At 47.9% G+C, this 18,249-nt stretch overlaps 1 protein-coding gene across 2 annotated transcripts in view; it reads right to left on the bottom strand.

Annotated features, from left to right (window-relative positions):
* UBA6 (ubiquitin like modifier activating enzyme 6) overlaps positions 1–18,249 on the bottom strand; it is a 1,035,692-nt gene that overhangs the window by 753,232 nt on the left and 264,211 nt on the right. For both annotated transcript variants that reach the window (XM_086961917.1, XM_086961916.1), the window contains exon 11: positions 5,786–5,848. In XM_086961917.1, coding sequence (XP_086818043.1) covers positions 5,786–5,848 — 63 coding nt within the window. The remainder of the gene's footprint in view (positions 1–5,785; positions 5,849–18,249) is intronic.

The raw sequence follows: 18,249 nt of genomic DNA, 5'->3' as shown, positions 1-18,249 counted from the left end.
CGCCACTCTCCTGAAACCTTTTCCACAAGCGAGAATAAAACCCCTGATTTTTCTGGGATGTTGGGACTTTCTCTATCGCATTTTTGTGCAGCATTTTCATGGCTTCCATGTATAACAAATGAAGACGAGGAGGGGAGGGACCCCTGGGCGGTAATGTTGGAGGTTTCTGCAAGAACTCCAGAGTGTGTCCGTGTTTGACTATGTCCAGAACCCACTGATCTGAAGTTATCTTCCGCCACTGTTGATAAAAGGCGGAAATCTTGGCGCCCACGGGGAGGGAGGGAAAAGAGGATGGTGTCCGGCAAAACTCACTGGCGTTTATTTGAATCACGTCCCTGGTAGTTAGAACGTCGTTTCCCTCCTTGACGAGAGAAACCCGCTGACGATGACTGCCGATAGGACTGCTGGTAGTACGGCTTATTTTGAGGTTGATACTGGCGGTTTTGCTGATTTTGATAATGTCCTCTTGATGAAAAACCACGGCCTCTTGCTCCTCTGAAAAAACCTCGCTTATACTGTAGTGCACCAAGCGATTTGGCCGTATCAGTATCCGTTTTTATCGCAAGCAATGCTTCATCTATGTGCTTGCCAAACAATAACTCGCCATTATAGGCCATGTCCAGTATTTTGGTCTGGACCTCAGGTCTGAAAGAAGTCGCCTTGAGCCATCCTTGCCGTCTGAGAACTGCCGCTCCGGCCAATTGTCTAAAGGCTGTATTAGATACATCGAGGGCGCAATCGATAATTTCAGAAGCTGCCCGCTCGCCTTCCAAGACAACCTTCCTGACCTCTTCAACACGGTCATCGGGAACCAAATTGATGAACTCCGACAGATCTGACCACATTTGTCTGTCGTACCGTGCTAAAATTGCCAAAGAATTAGCAATCTTGACAGTAGCAGCGGCATTAGCCGAGAACTTCTTTCCAATTGCATCCAATCTCCTGCCCTCTTTGTCTGGAGGCGTTGAAAGAGGTGCAACCGGATTTTTGGATCGTTGTTGAGCCGCTTGTGAAATCACTGAGTCAGGACGCGGATGACCAATCAAACATGAAGGAGTGTCCGGTGGTGCTCGGTACTTCTTGTCGACTCTTGGAAGAACCGCCGGGATGGAAGCTGGCGTCTTCATAATATCAATCCCTTCTTTCCAGATATAATCAATGATAGGGATAGATCTGGACACCCTTCTATACCCTTCTTTGAAATCATGAAGAAAACAGTCGGTTTGTTCAACCGAAACTGTGATTGCAAATCGAGCAGCTGCCCGGTGCATGATGTTATGAAAACCTCCTATGTCTTCTGGCGGAGAATCTGAAGGTTTTGGCAGATTAGGAGAGGGCATAGGAATGACGTAATCATTCCATGGTTCCGTAGGCGTGGAATCCGGAAGTTCCCCATCCTCCCTTTCATCCTCATCTGGAGATGAGATGTCAACATCCTGACCTCCAGTCCCGGGGTCAACATCCTGCCTTGGAGAGTGTGAAGGATGTGGCGGTGGATTTACTGGCATGTCCTCTGGCACAGTATTTGGAGTAGGCAGAGTTGGTGGAAACCTCTGACGATAATCGGCCAGCATGGCCTGCAAATCCTGTACTAGAACAGACGGAAGATGAGTCGTGTCTTCTGTGTGTTGTTGCTCCTGATGATAAGGAGTAGCTAAATTTTCCTGATAGTAATGAACCTCATCATCATCCTCATCCTCTTGATATTTTATGTGCAACTGGGAAGGGTGATGGGCCACTCCAAAAGGATCATCATCATCATCATCCTCTTCATTATCCGAATCTGCTTCCACGTAATTCTCCAAGATATGCGAAGGCAAGAGGGGAGACAAATGAGAGTAACTCTGTCTCTGAAAAGATTTCATCTGAAAATGGGTATACTGCACCCTAACCGGAGATGTGGGCAACAAATGCGTAGACGGCACATTCAAAGATGCCAGCGCTGCTGTCGATGGCAAAAGTGAAACAGATGTGTGAGTTGCCGATATTGTCGTCGACGGTATCGTCACAGGTATTGTAATCATGGATGAAGACTTCTTGGAAGGCGTCCTAGTAGACGGATCCGTCGACGGACTCCTCGTCGTCGAGCTAGTCGTCGACGGAGCTGAAACCTTCGTCGACGTGTTTGTCGTCGACGGGCCTGTCGTCGACGGGGTCTTCGTCGACGAGCCTTTCGTCGACGGGCCCTTCGTCGACGGGCCCTCCGTCGACGGGCCCTCCGCCGACGGGGTCTTAGTCGACGGGGTCTTCGTCGACGGGATCTTCGTCGACGGGATCTTCGTCGACTGGGTCTTCGTCGACGGGATAGTGGAAGTCTTCGTCGACGGGGGAGCCGTCGACGAGAGCGTCGACGGAAGCGATGACGAGCGCTTCAAAGATGGTGATTTGGTCGTCGACGGTAGACTCGTCGACGACGCGCTTTTCTTTGACGATCTTGTCTCAGAAGAAGAGGCCATGACGGACATCACAGGAGAAGTAATTGCTGAGGTGGTAACAGTATTTGAAGAAGTAGAAGACGTAGAATAGGTGGTAACAGTGAGAGAAGACACTAAAGTGACAGCTTTAGTGCGGACTGTACTCACAGTAGAAGACTCTGTTGACGCAGCACTCCTTGTGGATTCAGAGGGTTTATGAGAGAACTTAGATTTTTTCAATCTCTCAGGGGAACACCTCTCTTTGGAACTGGCTCTCTTACTTGAAGTAGAGGCTCTGTCCTCGTCATCTCTGACAGACGACTTCAGCCACAAAGAACTCTCGCCTCTCTATCCCTTTTGGTCTTAGGAGGGAAGGTTCGACATATCCTGCAATCCTTCACAACATGTGAAGGATGCAAACAATAAATACAGTCCGAGTGCTCGTCGTCCACGTGAACTCTCTTCTTGAAGCATGAAGCACAGGCCTTGAATAAAGCCTTCTTTTCCGACATCTTGAAAGAATTGAAGAAATTTCTGAAGAAAACTGAGTAGGCACTAGGGAGACTCCCTTACACACGAAGTGCGGTGAAAATCTGAGGAGAACTGCCTGGGCTGGGAAGGTTCTAGAGGGTGAGGTTAGCTGATTGGCTGAGGCTACATTTTCAGTTCTTTTTACATAATGAGGTAGATAGGCTGCTAAGTTTTGGGCCTAGTTGGGCCTATATCCTTTTCTAGCCTACTACTAATGGTTTTTTAGGCACTGCTATATATATATAATTTACCGTGGGACTCCCGCCTCGACGACGGGGAATGATTCAGGCATGTGAATCTATGAAAGATACCCCAATACTGGATAATACACGACTCTCCCCACCTCCCACAGCATTCTACAAATGACCCGGATTCACACCGCTCCTTGGACGGCGGGACCGACGCACTCCGTGACCACTCGGAAGTTTGCATAGGAGAACAGCAACCACTTGAAAAGGAAGGAGAAACACCATGGGAGGCGTCTAGAGAGGAGACACCGGAAGGAGATTACCGGAAGACCCTGAAGCTGCCGAGGAAGAACGCCGACGCCGAGACCGAAGAAACCGAAGAAGACGAAGAGAGCTGGAGCGAAGACTGGTGGAGCCCGGAGGACGCACGAGCCGCCACAACTCCGGAGGGTTGTGGCTACTAGCGGTACCTGGCGGGACAAGGGTTTAGGGAAGGGGAGGGACGTTGCAGTGGCTAGATAGCTAAAAGGGTGGGTTTTGGCTGCATGTTTCTGCCTTACCTTGATAATTGCCATAAGTCCAAATTGCGTAACCTGCCTCGCTCCTCTCCCTGACACGTCTCCCGATATTTGGCCTGAATAAAAGACTTCACTGCTTTCAGCACATACCCGGGCTCAGACTAGTAACCCTACTATCCCTAGGGACTTCCCTGCCAGAATACCCACTCAAACTATTTTTTTTTATCACTCACGTGGTTTTGGTGAAGGTATCCACTAGTGTTAAAAGGATAGACCCTGACGCCACTCTCTTTTGTTTGAGGTGCCTCCGGAACCGGGCGGAACACCAGAAACCGGTAATAGTTTCTCCAGACGGAACAGACCACCAGAAACCCGTAATAGGTTTCTCAAGACCGGGGAAGACTACCAGAAGCCCATAATAGATTCCTAGCACCCTGAAGAGAGGAGTCCCCATCTCAGGACTATCTACTACGCCATCCTGCTTCTACATTTCCAGTGACACTTTATCCTGACTGTATACCTCACTATTATAGTCTGAAAGTCAAATAAAAGCCTCACTATTGACCTCATACGGCCTCCTCGCTTCGGCTTCCGACCATCCCTCTGACAATCCCACAGATAAAAATGTAAAGAAGGGTGCCAAATAGTTAATTTTATAGCACAACTAGCTTACCCGTCGCGCGTTGCTGCGATCTCAGAAGAAAGGATATTTAAGGAAACTTGTTATGATAACATTCAATTTACATTGTGTCATTTTTATTGAAACATATTCATTTTAATATGGAAAACATTTTAAAGTGTTTTTTTAAGTCTGTTTATTTATTCGAGTGCTTGTGGATACACGGCATTTTTTGTTTTTCCGTGTGGTGCGTACACGAATAAATCAGAAGGTTTTCCGTTGCGTGAGCTGGCCACATACAGTTGTCCATGTGAGAAGCACGGATTCTCCAAATCGAGTCCACACACTTGCAGCTATTGTCCTTGTGCTTTGTTGATGGTCATTGCAAAAGTGAATTGCACCGGAAACTGTAAACGTTAAGTATTGGAAAGATTATGAGGGCCCTGGGGGAGATATTGAACAAATGTTTTTTGCCAGAAACCTTCGCGGGAGTGTACTCAACAACTTCCCAAAGTTTTATGCCGATCGGATGAATGGTGTAGTAATGAATAAAGGACAAACAGACATACTTTCGTTTTTATATATATATATATAGAAGTTATATAGAAGTTACAAAGAAATTGGCTAGATGTATAGAATTCACAAGATGTTTTGAACTGCACCTTTGAAATATCTCAACACTTAATTGTCTGCCAATAGAGACTGACCATCCCCAGTATTTTTAGCAGTTTGGCCTAAAGAACGTTAGAAAACAATGAGTGAGTTCTAAAGCTCAATTTCAATAGGTTGAAAAAAGCTATCTTGAATGATTTAGATATGTAATTTCATACACTCTTTCATTCGTTCCCCCTGCTCTTTCTACTATACAACAAAGGATCTATTTAGTAAGAAATAGATTGATAAAATTAAAACAAACATAACTCACAATTTCATCTGCAGCGCGTTCCTCTAGGTTAGGTAGATACTACATTCTGTAGCTCACACTAGAGCTACAGAACACTGTTGTTACATGTTCATGCTTTAGGAGCAGATATGTACAAGGATAATCTGATAATAACAAGCTATCAATATAAATCATGAATTAGCTCCATAAGAGTTATGAAATGGCTATCAAAGAAAGAGCTCTCTGACCATGACTGGAGCAACAATAAAGAGGGCACATTTTTCTGCATGGAACCAACAATCCATCATACCATCATTATTTCACCTGCACATTTCTTTTCTTTCTCCCATTCATCTTGTTTCTCAGTCACCCCCCACTGCAGTGTTCAACTAATGTAACTAATTCCTTTAATCAAATATGGACAAGAGGCAGAACCAATCGTCTATACAATACAAAAAGAAAAAAACGAAATTTGTATTGGGGGGGGGGGGGGGGTGTAAAAGCCATCTGACACTGGGGAGAAGCTATCAGAAGTAAACAGGAATTAATTGACGAATAAACATTTTGTCAGATGTTTTCAATAACACTTGGCCAGCTTTTCAAACAATAAATAAAAATCTGGTTTCCCATACCTCAGGCTTACTGAAATCGGCAACAAGGTAATTTGGGTTTTTTAATTGTTGTTCCAGACTTTCCTGTGAAAAAAGACAATAAAGTGGGTCAAACAAGCATTGTATATATCATCTCGCAAAAGAGTTAAATGTCAGTGAGACAAGAAATGCATGTAACTTCTAAAAGGCTGTTTATATTTGTTTAAAAAAAAGACGGTATACTAACCAAACCTTGTCAGCAAAAGTGGTTTTGCTATTTCTCTGCGTAAGGCTTATGTCTTACATAATAGCAAGCTACGAACTTTTAGTGACAACTTTTACACCGCAGGAAATGTTGACTTTAGCTGATATAAGTAGGTTGTACAGGGTTTGTCAAGCAGCTTCTAAAGAAAGGCCTGACTTCAAGTTCTGCAGTCCAAACAATAATTTAAAGAAAAACGAAAACAAGACTTACTTCTCTTCATAATTCTTCACCATGATAATCTTCCACACACTTACACCATGGATACAAATTTGGGGCAGCTGGGAAAGTCCCTGAACTTTTCCAGTGGTTTCAAAAAGCATTGTTGCAGCAAGCTCAACCAATACCCAAGACAGAAGTGATCTGAGAAAACTGTGAGAAGCATTCCGAAGCCTGGTAACGAAATAGTTACTTAACAGTAAGAGTAGTTTAACAGCTTGACGAATATTTTGGATTCACACTCTGGATTATCCAGCCACCTAGAGGAATTGTCCCATGTAGTCTATTTTCTCTTTCCTTAAATACTTAGACCAGTTAGCGCAATGCCCCTCCCTTGTGTGAATTCAGATGTATGCTACGGAAACCCTTTGATGTATTTCCCATCTTCAGATTCTTTTTGCCTTTTCATTGGCCACTTTGATATGTCTGTTTCCTCTGCTGGAGGTGGGTGAGATGCATATGAATCCAGAAAATTCTGCAAAACTACCCCTACCAGTAAAGCCACGATTTCTTTTTGCAGCATCAATCTTTTCTGGATTCATATGCTGTGCATAGATTACATAGCGGTCCTGTTCTCTGGGAGGCTGGGTTCTCTGAAGTGTGTGTCCCACTTGTGCCTTCTTGTTGACTTGGATGTCCACACAAAAGTGTTTTGTGAAAGTGTGTATTAAAGACCATGTGAGTACTGCACAGCTACTGCCCAGTGTCGCACTTCCCAAGAAGGTTAGTGTTGCTCCCTTTTTCCTTGTAGAGTATGCTTGTGTTCTTTCCTGGAGTATTACTCCTTTAGTCTTGTGGCAGTATTGGACTGTATGGACTATCCATATTGCCGACAGGAGCACTCTTGCTTGCATGGGTGAAAGATACAAAAAATTGGTTCTTACGTCTTATAGACTTTGTTCTTTCCAGATAGTACATAATGCTGGTCTTACAAACACTGTCTACAGAGCTTTCTCTGCCAGTGTCCTTGAATGTTAAAAAAAAGGCTGGTAAAAGGGTGGACTGTTTACATGGAATCACAATACCATCCTTGGTATGAACCTTGGGTTTGTCATAAATAAACAAGTTACTTACCAATGGTAAAGCATTATCTGGTAGAGACTATCTTGATGCAGATTCCTTACCTTTGAATTTCCCAGGCGTCAGGCTGGATCCGGAGACTTTTGTTGAGCAATACCATACCACTTGCGCTTGACGTCGGGTGACTCCATTCGGCTTCATGTGACGTTGTCCGTGTCGGTTATGATGTAGCGGTGCCTATATAGGTGCCACCCAGGTGCGCAGACGTCAGTACTTTGTTTTTTTGCATGCCAGAAGAGCAGAGCCGCAAAGTAACTGACGTTGTTGTGTGCAAAACTAGGGCCCTGAAAGGGGGAAACAACCCTAGTCCTACAAAATCAGTCCGCAAGCGGGGAGGCATAGGTGGGCCTGTAAGGAATCTGCAGCTAGATAGAGTCTCTACCAGATAATGCATTACCAAAGGTAAGTAACTTGTTCATCTAACAGAGACTTCTAGCTGCAGATACCTTACCTTTTAATTAGATACCCAAGCCATACGATCCCGGCGGTGGGTTGCGGACTTGCATCGTAAACTAAGAAGTCTGGCAAAATGCTGGTCCCTGAGAACCAGACCATCAAGGCAGTAATGCTTTGCAAACATGTGCAACAAAGTCCACATCGCTGCCTGACAAATGTCTTAGACTGGGACACCTTGAGCACGGCTGTAGTCACAGCCTTTCCCTGGGGGGAATGGGCCCTTAATCCCTCAGGGGCTGCTTCTTCACCAAGGCATAACAGATCTTGATGCAAAGAAAGACCCCCAGAGAAATGGTCCTTCTCTGCACTGCCTTTCCCTTCTTTACTCCCATGTACCCCACAAAGAGTTGGTCGTCCACCCAGAACTCTTTTGTGCGTTCAAGATAGAATGACAACACTCTTTTTGGGTCCAGCCGGTGGAGGCGCTCCTCTTCCTTAGAGGGATGAGGGGGAGCAGAGTTTTGGCCTGACCCAGATGGAATGGAGTCACAACGTTTGGCAAAAAGGATGCCCTGGTGCAAAGCAACACCTTGTCCGGAAAGGACATAAGATAGGATGGCGAGCAAGATAAAGCCTGCAACTTACTCACCCTCCGGGCAGATGTAATCACCAATAAGAAGATTGTTTTGAAGGTCAACAGCTTGAAGGGACAATTGTGCAAAGGCTCAAAAGGAGCACACATTAGATAGGTAAGTACCAAATTAATGTCCCACTGTGGCATAACAAAGGTCGTGGGTGAAAACAAGTGAGCCAGCCCTTTTAGAAATCTATTTACAATAGGAGACTTAAAGAGAGAGGGCTGGTCTGGCAGCCGCAAAAAAGCAGACAGAGCAGAAAGGTAACCCTTGAGAGTACCCAAGGAAGGGCCATGCTGGGCAGGGGTTAGAATGAATAAAAATAAAAAAACAGAAGAAAGAGAAGCAGAAAGAGGGTCTTGGACCACTGTGTACAGTATAATACAAATTTCTGCCAACGGCAGGCGTATACTGTGAGAAGGTGGCCTGATATGCAGTGCTCACTATTCTAGTGAACACTATGTATCAGTCCAGCAACCCTTATTGATGATTGGTTGTAAGTCAACCTTATAGACCAGCTATCCTAGTAGCGTGGATACGAGCAGTCTAAGGCTAAAGACTCGAGAGGGCGTGTTAAGCCAGCTGTTTACCACACATATACCCCTTGAATACCAAGTGAAAGGACACCACACAAGTGTTATGAAAATAAACAGTTATTTATTTAAAGATCACAACAGCCCTGTACTCTTTATGAGGACAGGGTACTAAGCACAAACCAAAACTCTTACAAAAATACTCAAGTTAGCACAGTATATACAAATGCCCGAGGGGCACGGAAAACCATATACTCTGAAAGTGGAATGCGAAATTCCTAGCAGGTAAGTACAGTACTAATAGCTTTTGGAATCGCTAGGACTTGACTAGGGAATCGTTAGATTACTTCTAGGCGGCCTAGGGGACTCGGGTGCAGTGTGTGCACTCTCACGCGAGATGCGGACAAAAGTCTATGGTAGCTAGGAATTAGAAAGTTAGTGTTCTCGGGCGAACCCGACCTGGTAGGGAGAAAACGAAAGTAGATTCTGACCCTTGGATAGTGAGGCTATGCTGGGGCACCGAAATGCCGAAGTTACCTAGCCCAGGGGCTGCAGCTGCATAGGTCTGAAAAGACGTCGGGAATCCTCGTAGACGGACCAGGAGCCGGAAGAAAAGATGCTGGCCGGTGACCAGTGAAGAAAGTTCAGGTGGATCCAAGCCTGGATCTCGAAGATAGATGACACCTGAAAGCAGAGGGGACCAAGTTCGAGACTACTAGCCAGTAGTCAGTGGGCACCAGGAGGGCACCGGATGGTAGCCACCTCGACAAGGTGAGTGGGTGACGCTGTAGCTCGAAGATCTCGCGGACCAGGAGTCGTTGTCGGCGACCAGGATGGAGGATCGAGCTGTCCCACGAAGTTGGAAGCTGTCGGCGTCGCTGGACCCAGGATTGGGCAACAAAGCCTTGGCAAATTCAAGCCCACGCGGTGGACCTAAAATGGCGTCTGGAGTGGACCAGGAGGGTCCGGGGTGCCTCTCTTGAAGAAGGAAGCAAGGGCCAGTCTGGAGCAACCAGACCAGCAGTCGTGAAGTCGTTGGGCGTCGTTCAGAAGGCCACAAGCCAGCCGGCTAGTAGCCAAACAACGCGGTGCACAGCAAACAGCAGAAGGGCCCCACGCAGATCGTGGAGATGCAGGGAGGCTGATCTTGGGTGCTGGAGCTGCGCAGGGTCGGGGCTTCTCGGACCCCAAAGCACTCACCAGTGGAGGACACGGTGGGCTTGCAATAAAGATGTCGTGCAGTCTTGGCGATCGTCGGTCCCTCGAGGTCTCGTCGCACTCACGGGTCTCAGCTTGGCTGTAGAGGTGAGTAGAGGTCAGAGGTGCCAGGGAAGCCGGGTCTCGTCGAGCTGGGTCGTCGGATTCGTGATGAAGGACTTGCAGCAGACCGCAGTGTTCTTTAGGATGGTGCCCGCTTGATGCAGGGTGACTACTCCTTAGCCACAAGGGAGAATCTTGAAGAAGAAATCGTGAAGTCCTTTCGAAGAAAGTGGTATCTTGATTCCAAAGATGATCTAATTTGAACAGGGGGCCCGCTCCCATCTTTATACTAAAAAAGGGGGCTGACCCGGTGACTAGGTCCTGCCTATGGGTGGGACTAGGTGGGGGGTGGTTACACCCCTCTGCCATGCCGGACTTCCCCAGGCCAGGGGCTGGTGTGCCCCTGGAACTGGTTCAGACCGGCCTATGCGTAGTGAGCACCGGGGTGCCACTCAGCAGTCACCTTCCTGTAAAGCCCTGCCTACCCAGGATACACAAAACCATGTCTGGGACGGTGCTAGCACCGCCCCTGACAGGAAACCCTTTGTCCAGGCTCCCCTCGCTGGAAGGACTCCCAGCTGCAGGGGGTCAGACTCGTGTCTGTGGTGGCAGCATCCATTTTGCGGAGCTGAGGCTTCAGTTAACTTTAACCGGGGTTCACAGTTACATACATGTCGTGTCCCTCTAGAAGGGTGGAATGCTAACCCCGTCGCCAGAATTGGCGAGGGGTTAGTATTCCAATTCGTATGACACCTTACTCGACATGTTTTGATAAAGCAATACCAAAGATAGCATTTAACCGCGAGGATTATAATGCACTTAAGAGTATATGGTATGCGATATCATGGAACAGCTATTAGGACTTGATTCCGCAAGCTGCAGACAGGCTCAGCTCATGCCAGAGCACCATCTCACATGATTCCGAGCACTCTGCCTTCAGGATTGTCAAGGCCTGCCATAGGAGTGACTGATAGGAATCTGTGTGTCCATTTTAGGGTTAGGTATAGGTATACTACACCTACAGCAAAGGGTGATTACACGACTTTGCCCCAGCTGTCATGCAGCCAGTTGTGTCAGATTTAGGAGGCCAGCCAGGGGTGGCATAATACATGCTGCAGCCCCTGGCAGCCCTGGGTACACCTATGCCCTGAGTTACAGGGTCTGATAAGGTGGCCCAGTACCAATTGGGAGATGCACCTAGGGTACATGAGGTAATTTAGAAAGAGAACAGCCAGGCTGTGGGTCTGATTGGCAGGCCCACAGCCAGAGAAAGTCGTAAACCAGTGAAACAAAAGCAAAAAATCTGGGTGATCATAGGATTGCAGACCCTACTCTCCTACATGACCCCCCCCCAAACTTTGGGACAATAAGCTAACCTTGACCAGGTGAGTCTTCTTGTTCTAAGTGGAAATATCTGGAGAGCCCATCGGCATTGCCATGATCAGTACCAGGTCTATGTTCCACTGTAAAGTCCATCCCCTGTAGGGAAATGGACCACCTAAGCAGTTTGGGGTTTTCACCCTTCATCTGATTTAGCCACAAGAGGGGCTTATGGTCGGTCTGAATCTTGAAGTGAGTGCCAAACAAGTATGGCCTCAGCTTCTTCAGGGCCCAAACCACAGCAAAGGCCTCCCTCTCAATAGCTGACCAATTCTTCTCTCTGGGGGTCAGCCTTCTGCTTATAAAAGCAATGGGCTGATCCTGACCATCAAAATTCAGTTGAGAAAGAACAGCTCCCACACCCAACTCAGAAGCATCTGTTTGGACAATGAATGGTTTGGAGTAGTCTGGACTCTTAAGGATAGGTGCTGTGCACATGGCCTGCTTTAGGTCATCGAATGCTTTTTGACAGCCTGCTGTCCACTGAACCTTTTTTGGCATTTTCTTACTTGTCAGTTCATTTAATGGTGTCACAATGGAACCATAGTTCCTGACAAACTTTCTGTAGTATCCAGTCAGGCCCAAGAAAGCTCGAACCTGAGTCTGGGTGGTTGGAGGAGCCCAGTCCCTGATTGACTGTATTTTGCTCTCCAGTGGCTGAACCTGGCCTCCACCTACAAGGTGGCCCAGGTATACAACCTGTGTCTGCCCTATCTGGCACTTGGTGGCCTTGATAGTGAGGCCTGCTGCTTGCAGAGCCTCTAACACTTTCCTCAGGTGGACCAGGTGATCCTCCCAGGTGGAGCTAAAGACAGCAATATCATCTAGATATGCTGCACAGAAGTCATCCAGCCCAGTAAGGACTTGATTCACCAACCTTTGGAAGGTGGCAGGTGCATTTTTCAGACCAAAGGGCATCACCACAAATTGATAATGCCCACCAGGGGTTGAAAATGCTGTCTTGGGCTTGGCATCCTCAGCTAACCTGATTTGCCAATACCCAGCTGTTAAGTCAAATGTACTTAAGTAGTTGGCAGACGCCAATCTATCTATAAGTTCATCTGCCCTTGGTATTGGATGGGCATCAGTCTTAGTGACTGCATTGAGACCCCTGTAGTCTACGCAAAACCTCATCTCTCTCTTACCATCTTGGGTGTGAGGCTTTGGCACTAGAACTACTGGACTAGCCCAAGGGCTATCTGAGGGTTCAATGACTCCCAATTCCAACATTTTCTGCACTTCAGTTTTTATGCAGTCTCTAACATGATCAGGCTGCCTGTAGATTTTACTCTTGACTGGCAGGCTGTCACCAGTGTCAACCTCATGGGTGCACCAATTGGTCTGACTGGGTGTCAGAGAGAACATATGTCTGAAAGACTGAAGAACCTGTTTACAGTCTTTCTGCTGATGTTCAGAGAGGCTGCCACAAAAGACAACACCATCTACTGACCCATCATCAGGATTCTGAGTGAGCAGGTCTGGGAGAGGGTCACTCTCTTCCTCCTGTCCCTCATCTATGGCCATGAGCAAGCTCATGTCCTTCCTGTCGACATATGCTTTGAGCCTGTTGACATGGAGTACCCTGTGGGGACTCCTGGGAGTTCCAAGGTCTACCAGGTAGGTGACCTCTCCCTTTTGCTCAAGAATTGTGTGGGGCCCAGACCATTTGTCTTTGAGTGCTGCTGGGGCCACTGGCTCCAACACCCACACCTTCTGTCCAGGCTGGTAAACAGTCAGGACAGCCTTTTGGTCATGCCAAGCTTTTTGAAGTTCTTGACTGGCCTTAAGGTTTTCAGATGCCTTCTCCATATACTCAGCCATCCTGGAGCGGAGACCAAGTACATAGTCCATTATGTTGGTTGCAGGCTTTTTGAGAGGTCTCTCCCATCCTTCCTTCACCAAACACAAGGGGCCTCTCACAGGATGCCCATACAAAAGTTCAAAAGGGCTGTAGCCAACCCCCTTTTGTGGGACCTCTCTGTAAGCAAACAGAAGGCAGGGCATCAGGACATCCCATCTACGCCTGAGTGTTTCAGGTAGTCCATGAATCATCCCTTTTAGGGTCCTGTTGAACCTTTCAACAAGCCCATTGCATTGTGGATGATAGGGTGTAGTGAATTTGTAATTGACACCACACTCCTTCCACATAGCAGTTAAGTAGCTTGACATGAAGTTTGCACCTCTGTCAGAGACAACCTCCTTAGGGAAGCCCACTCTGGAGAACACTCCAACTAGGGCCCTTGCCACCACAGGTGCTGTGGTGGTCCTAAGTGGAATAGCTTCAGGATACCTGGTGGCATGATCCACTACCACCAGTATAAACTTGTGCCCTGATGCTGTCTGGGGTTCCATTGGACCAACAATGTCAATCCCCACTCTTTCAAAGGGCACCCCCACCACAGGCATTGGTATAAGGGGGGCCTTTGTTGTGCCACCTGACTTACCACTGGCTTGGCAAGTGACACAGGAGAGACAAAACTCCTTGGTATCCTCATTCATGTGAGGCCAGTGAAAGTGTGAGACAAGCCTGTCCCAAGTCTTTGTCTGGCCTAAGTGACCTGCTAAGGGAATCTCATGGGCCAAGGTAAGTAGGAAACCTCTCTGAGACAAGGGTACAACCAGCCTCCTGGTCATGCCAGGCTTGGGGTCTCTTGACTCAGTGTACAGGAGTCCATCTTCCCAGTATACCTTGTGGGTACCTGTGGCGTTCCCAGCAGCCTCAGCAGCAGCCTGCTGTCTGAGGGGTTCAAGAGAAGGGCAGTCTAACTGGTCCTTCCCCAGGTCTTCCCTTGAGGGTCCCCCTGAACCCAAGAATTCAACTTGATCAAGTTCAAACTCTCTAGGCTCAGTTTCCCTCAATTCCTGCAGGTCAGCCTCCTCTGAGACTTGATCCACAACCTGGGGCAAGGGGGAAGGCACAGCCTTAACCCTACTGCTCTTTTTCTTGGAAGGTGTCTGGTCCATTGTTCCAGGATCCAGCACCTGTTCAGTGGGGCATTTTCTGGCCTGTGACCTGGTCACAGCAAACACATGTGCTGGCAAGCCTAACATTTCCAGATGAGTCCTCTGCTCCACTTCTGACCATTGTGATGACTCCAAATCATTGCCCAACAAACAATCCACTGGGAGGTCTGAACTAACTACAACCTTCTTTTGGCCAGTTACCCCTCCCCAGGAGAAAGCTACAATTGCCATACTATGATTGGTAGTGACATTGCTTGCATTGGTCACCAGGAATTCTGTACCTGGCATGATCTGTCCAGGGTCCACAAAGCCAGGTGTCACCATTGTGACACTGGCACAAGTGTCCCTATAGGCCTGAGCCATTTTTCCATTAATGAAAGGTGTCTGTCTGTATTTGCCCAAAGTATTGGGACTTATGTCAGGGGACATATCCATATCCCCTGTACTGACAAGGACAGCCTGAGTGAGGGTGCCAACTAAGTTGTCACTCCCCTCAGAACCCAGGGTTAACCCTACTAAACCCTTGGGAGGTGCACTACCACTGCTGGCTGTACTAGGGGGCACAGGTGCCTTAGGGGCTGCAGTGGCAGGAGTCTGCCCTCCTCCTTTCTTGGTGCACTCACTAAACCAGTGAGTTTTACTTTTACAGTATTGGCACCACCTTTTAGATTGGCCTTCTTTCTTCTTTTGGGGAGCCTGACCCCCACCCTCTTTGGGTTGTTGGGGACCTGTCGAAGACTTCTGGTCATTTTGTTCCCCTTTTGAATCTTTACCCTTCTGGTCTGCTTTCTTCTGACCACCTTGATTCTGGCCCTGGTTCTGTTTAACTCTTGTTCTAACCCATCTGTCTGCCTTCTTTCCCAATTCTTGGGGAGAGGTCAGATCTGAGTCAACAAGATGCTGATGCAACAACTGGTTCTGACAATTGTTTAAAATTTGTTCTCTCATCATCAAATTGTACAATCCTTTATAATCAGTAACCTTACTGCCCAGCAACCAGCCCTCAAAAGCCTTAGTGGCACAATCTACAAAGTCAGCCCAATCTTGAGACTGAGTTTTCTGGGTATCCCTGAACAGCACCCTGTACTGCTCAGTGGTTAGGCCAAACCCATCAACCAGTGCACTTTTCAAGACTTGGTAATCATTAGCATCCTCTACCCTTGTGGTGAGGAGCTTGTCTCTTCCTTTACCCTCAAAGGAGAGCCACAAGATAGCTGCCCACTGACTTGGGGGAACACCTTGCACAGTGCAGGCCCTCTCCAAAGCAGTAATCCATTTGTGGATGTCATCCCCTTGCTTAAAGGGGGGCACTATCTTACCAAGGTGTTTTGTATCAAAACTCCTTTCCCTATTGCTAGGTACAATGCTGCCACCAGTGGGGACTGTCCCACTCAATTGTTGCTCTCTAGCAAAGGCAAGCCTTTCTTTGGCTAGGGCAAGTTCTTCCCTTTCAATCCTCAGATTGGCTGCCTTTTCCTTAGCTTCATACATCCTCCTCTGGGGAGATGTCATTCCCCTTTGAGAGGAACGTTGAGAGCCATTGGTATGAAGGGATCTGTTAGAGCCTCTTGATAGAGATCTAACTCGTCCATTCCCCATGTTAAGCTGACCTGAGAGTGGCCCCAGGGCTCCCCTAGAGTCCCTCTCATGTCTGCTTAAGTTGGTCCTGGTTAGTCTGACGACTTCTACCTGTCCCTGGTCTGCCTCACCCCTAGACTCCAAGTCATCATCCTCATCATCAGCATCATCTGCTTCCTGAAGGGGATGGTCCTGGTTATCAAAGGGTCCCTGTAGGGAGGGCATATTGCCTTCTGAAGTAGAAGGGTCTGGGTTACCAGCCCTCCTTGCATCATGAGTCTCTAAGAGACCAATCAGAAAAGCAGTTGTGGGGTTAGACCCCTGCTTAATCTTCCTAGAGGTACATACTTGTCGTAACTCATGGAAGCTAAGCGCAGTATATCTTGAAGGGATGACCTGTGGAGGGTCAACTGACACAAGGGGAGACTCAGTGTTTCCTCCTGTGACTGACATACTGCTTCTAGTGTGGTGTAAGTGATGCACCTACCTACACTATGTGTTACCTACTGGTCCCTTGCTAGAGTTGTAGCCAAGGTGTGCTAAGCCTTGAGGAGCTACAACAGCTGGTTCAGTAGAACTCAGAGTATTCTAAGCTTTAGTTATATGTACCTAACAGTACTTATGTGATCTTTCAACAAGATATTCTTAGGATACGTGTGGTAAAACAACAGCAAGCTCAAATCCCAACCGCTGCTCACCAATGTGAGAAGGTGGCCTGATATGCAGTGCTCACTATTCTAGTGAACACTATGTATCAGTCCAGCAACCCTTATTGATGATTGGTTGTAAGTCAACCTTATAGACCAGCTATCCTAGTAGCGTGGATACGAGCAGTCTAAGGCTAAAGACTCGAGAGGGCGTGTTAAGCCAGCTGTTTACCACACATATACCCCTTGAATACCAAGTGAAAGGACACCACACAAGTGTTATGAAAATAAACAGTTATTTATTTAAAGATCACAACAGCCCTGTACTCTTTATGAGGACAGGGTACTAAGCACAAACCAAAACTCTTACAAAAATACTCAAGTTAGCACAGTATATACAAATGCCCGAGGGGCACGGAAAACCATATACTCTGAAAGTGGAATGCGAAATTCCTAGCAGGTAAGTACAGTACTAATAGCTTTTGGAATCGCTAGGACTTGACTAGGGAATCGTTAGATTACTTCTAGGCGGCCTAGGGGACTCGGGTGCAGTGTGTGCACTCTCACGCGAGATGCGGACAAAAGTCTATGGTAGCTAGGAATTAGAAAGTTAGTGTTCTCGGGCGAACCCGACCTGGTAGGGAGAAAACGAAAGTAGATTCTGACCCTTGGATAGTGAGGCTATGCTGGGGCACCGAAATGCCGAAGTTACCTAGCCCAGGGGCTGCAGCTGCATAGGTCTGAAAAGACGTCGGGAATCCTCGTAGACGGACCAGGAGCCGGAAGAAAAGATGCTGGCCGGTGACCAGTGAAGAAAGTTCAGGTGGATCCAAGCCTGGATCTCGAAGATAGATGACACCTGAAAGCAGAGGGGACCAAGTTCGAGACTACTAGCCAGTAGTCAGTGGGCACCAGGAGGGCACCGGATGGTAGCCACCTCGACAAGGTGAGTGGGTGACGCTGTAGCTCGAAGATCTCGCGGACCAGGAGTCGTTGTCGGCGACCAGGATGGAGGATCGAGCTGTCCCACGAAGTTGGAAGCTGTCGGCGTCGCTGGACCCAGGATTGGGCAACAAAGCCTTGGCAAATTCAAGCCCACGCGGTGGACCTAAAATGGCGTCTGGAGTGGACCAGGAGGGTCCGGGGTGCCTCTCTTGAAGAAGGAAGCAAGGGCCAGTCTGGAGCAACCAGACCAGCAGTCGTGAAGTCGTTGGGCGTCGTTCAGAAGGCCACAAGCCAGCCGGCTAGTAGCCAAACAACGCGGTGCACAGCAAACAGCAGAAGGGCCCCACGCAGATCGTGGAGATGCAGGGAGGCTGATCTTGGGTGCTGGAGCTGCGCAGGGTCGGGGCTTCTCGGACCCCAAAGCACTCACCAGTGGAGGACACGGTGGGCTTGCAATAAAGATGTCGTGCAGTCTTGGCGATCGTCGGTCCCTCGAGGTCTCGTCGCACTCACGGGTCTCAGCTTGGCTGTAGAGGTGAGTAGAGGTCAGAGGTGCCAGGGAAGCCGGGTCTCGTCGAGCTGGGTCGTCGGATTCGTGATGAAGGAC

The sequence above is a fragment of the Lissotriton vulgaris genome, chromosome 3_1, assembly GCF_964263255.1.
Source record: "Lissotriton vulgaris chromosome 3_1, aLisVul1.2, whole genome shotgun sequence".
Classification (NCBI taxonomy): domain Eukaryota; kingdom Metazoa; phylum Chordata; class Amphibia; order Caudata; family Salamandridae; genus Lissotriton; species Lissotriton vulgaris.
The sequence above is the reverse complement of the archived record's forward strand: the minus strand, read 5'-3'. Positions and strand labels throughout refer to the sequence as shown.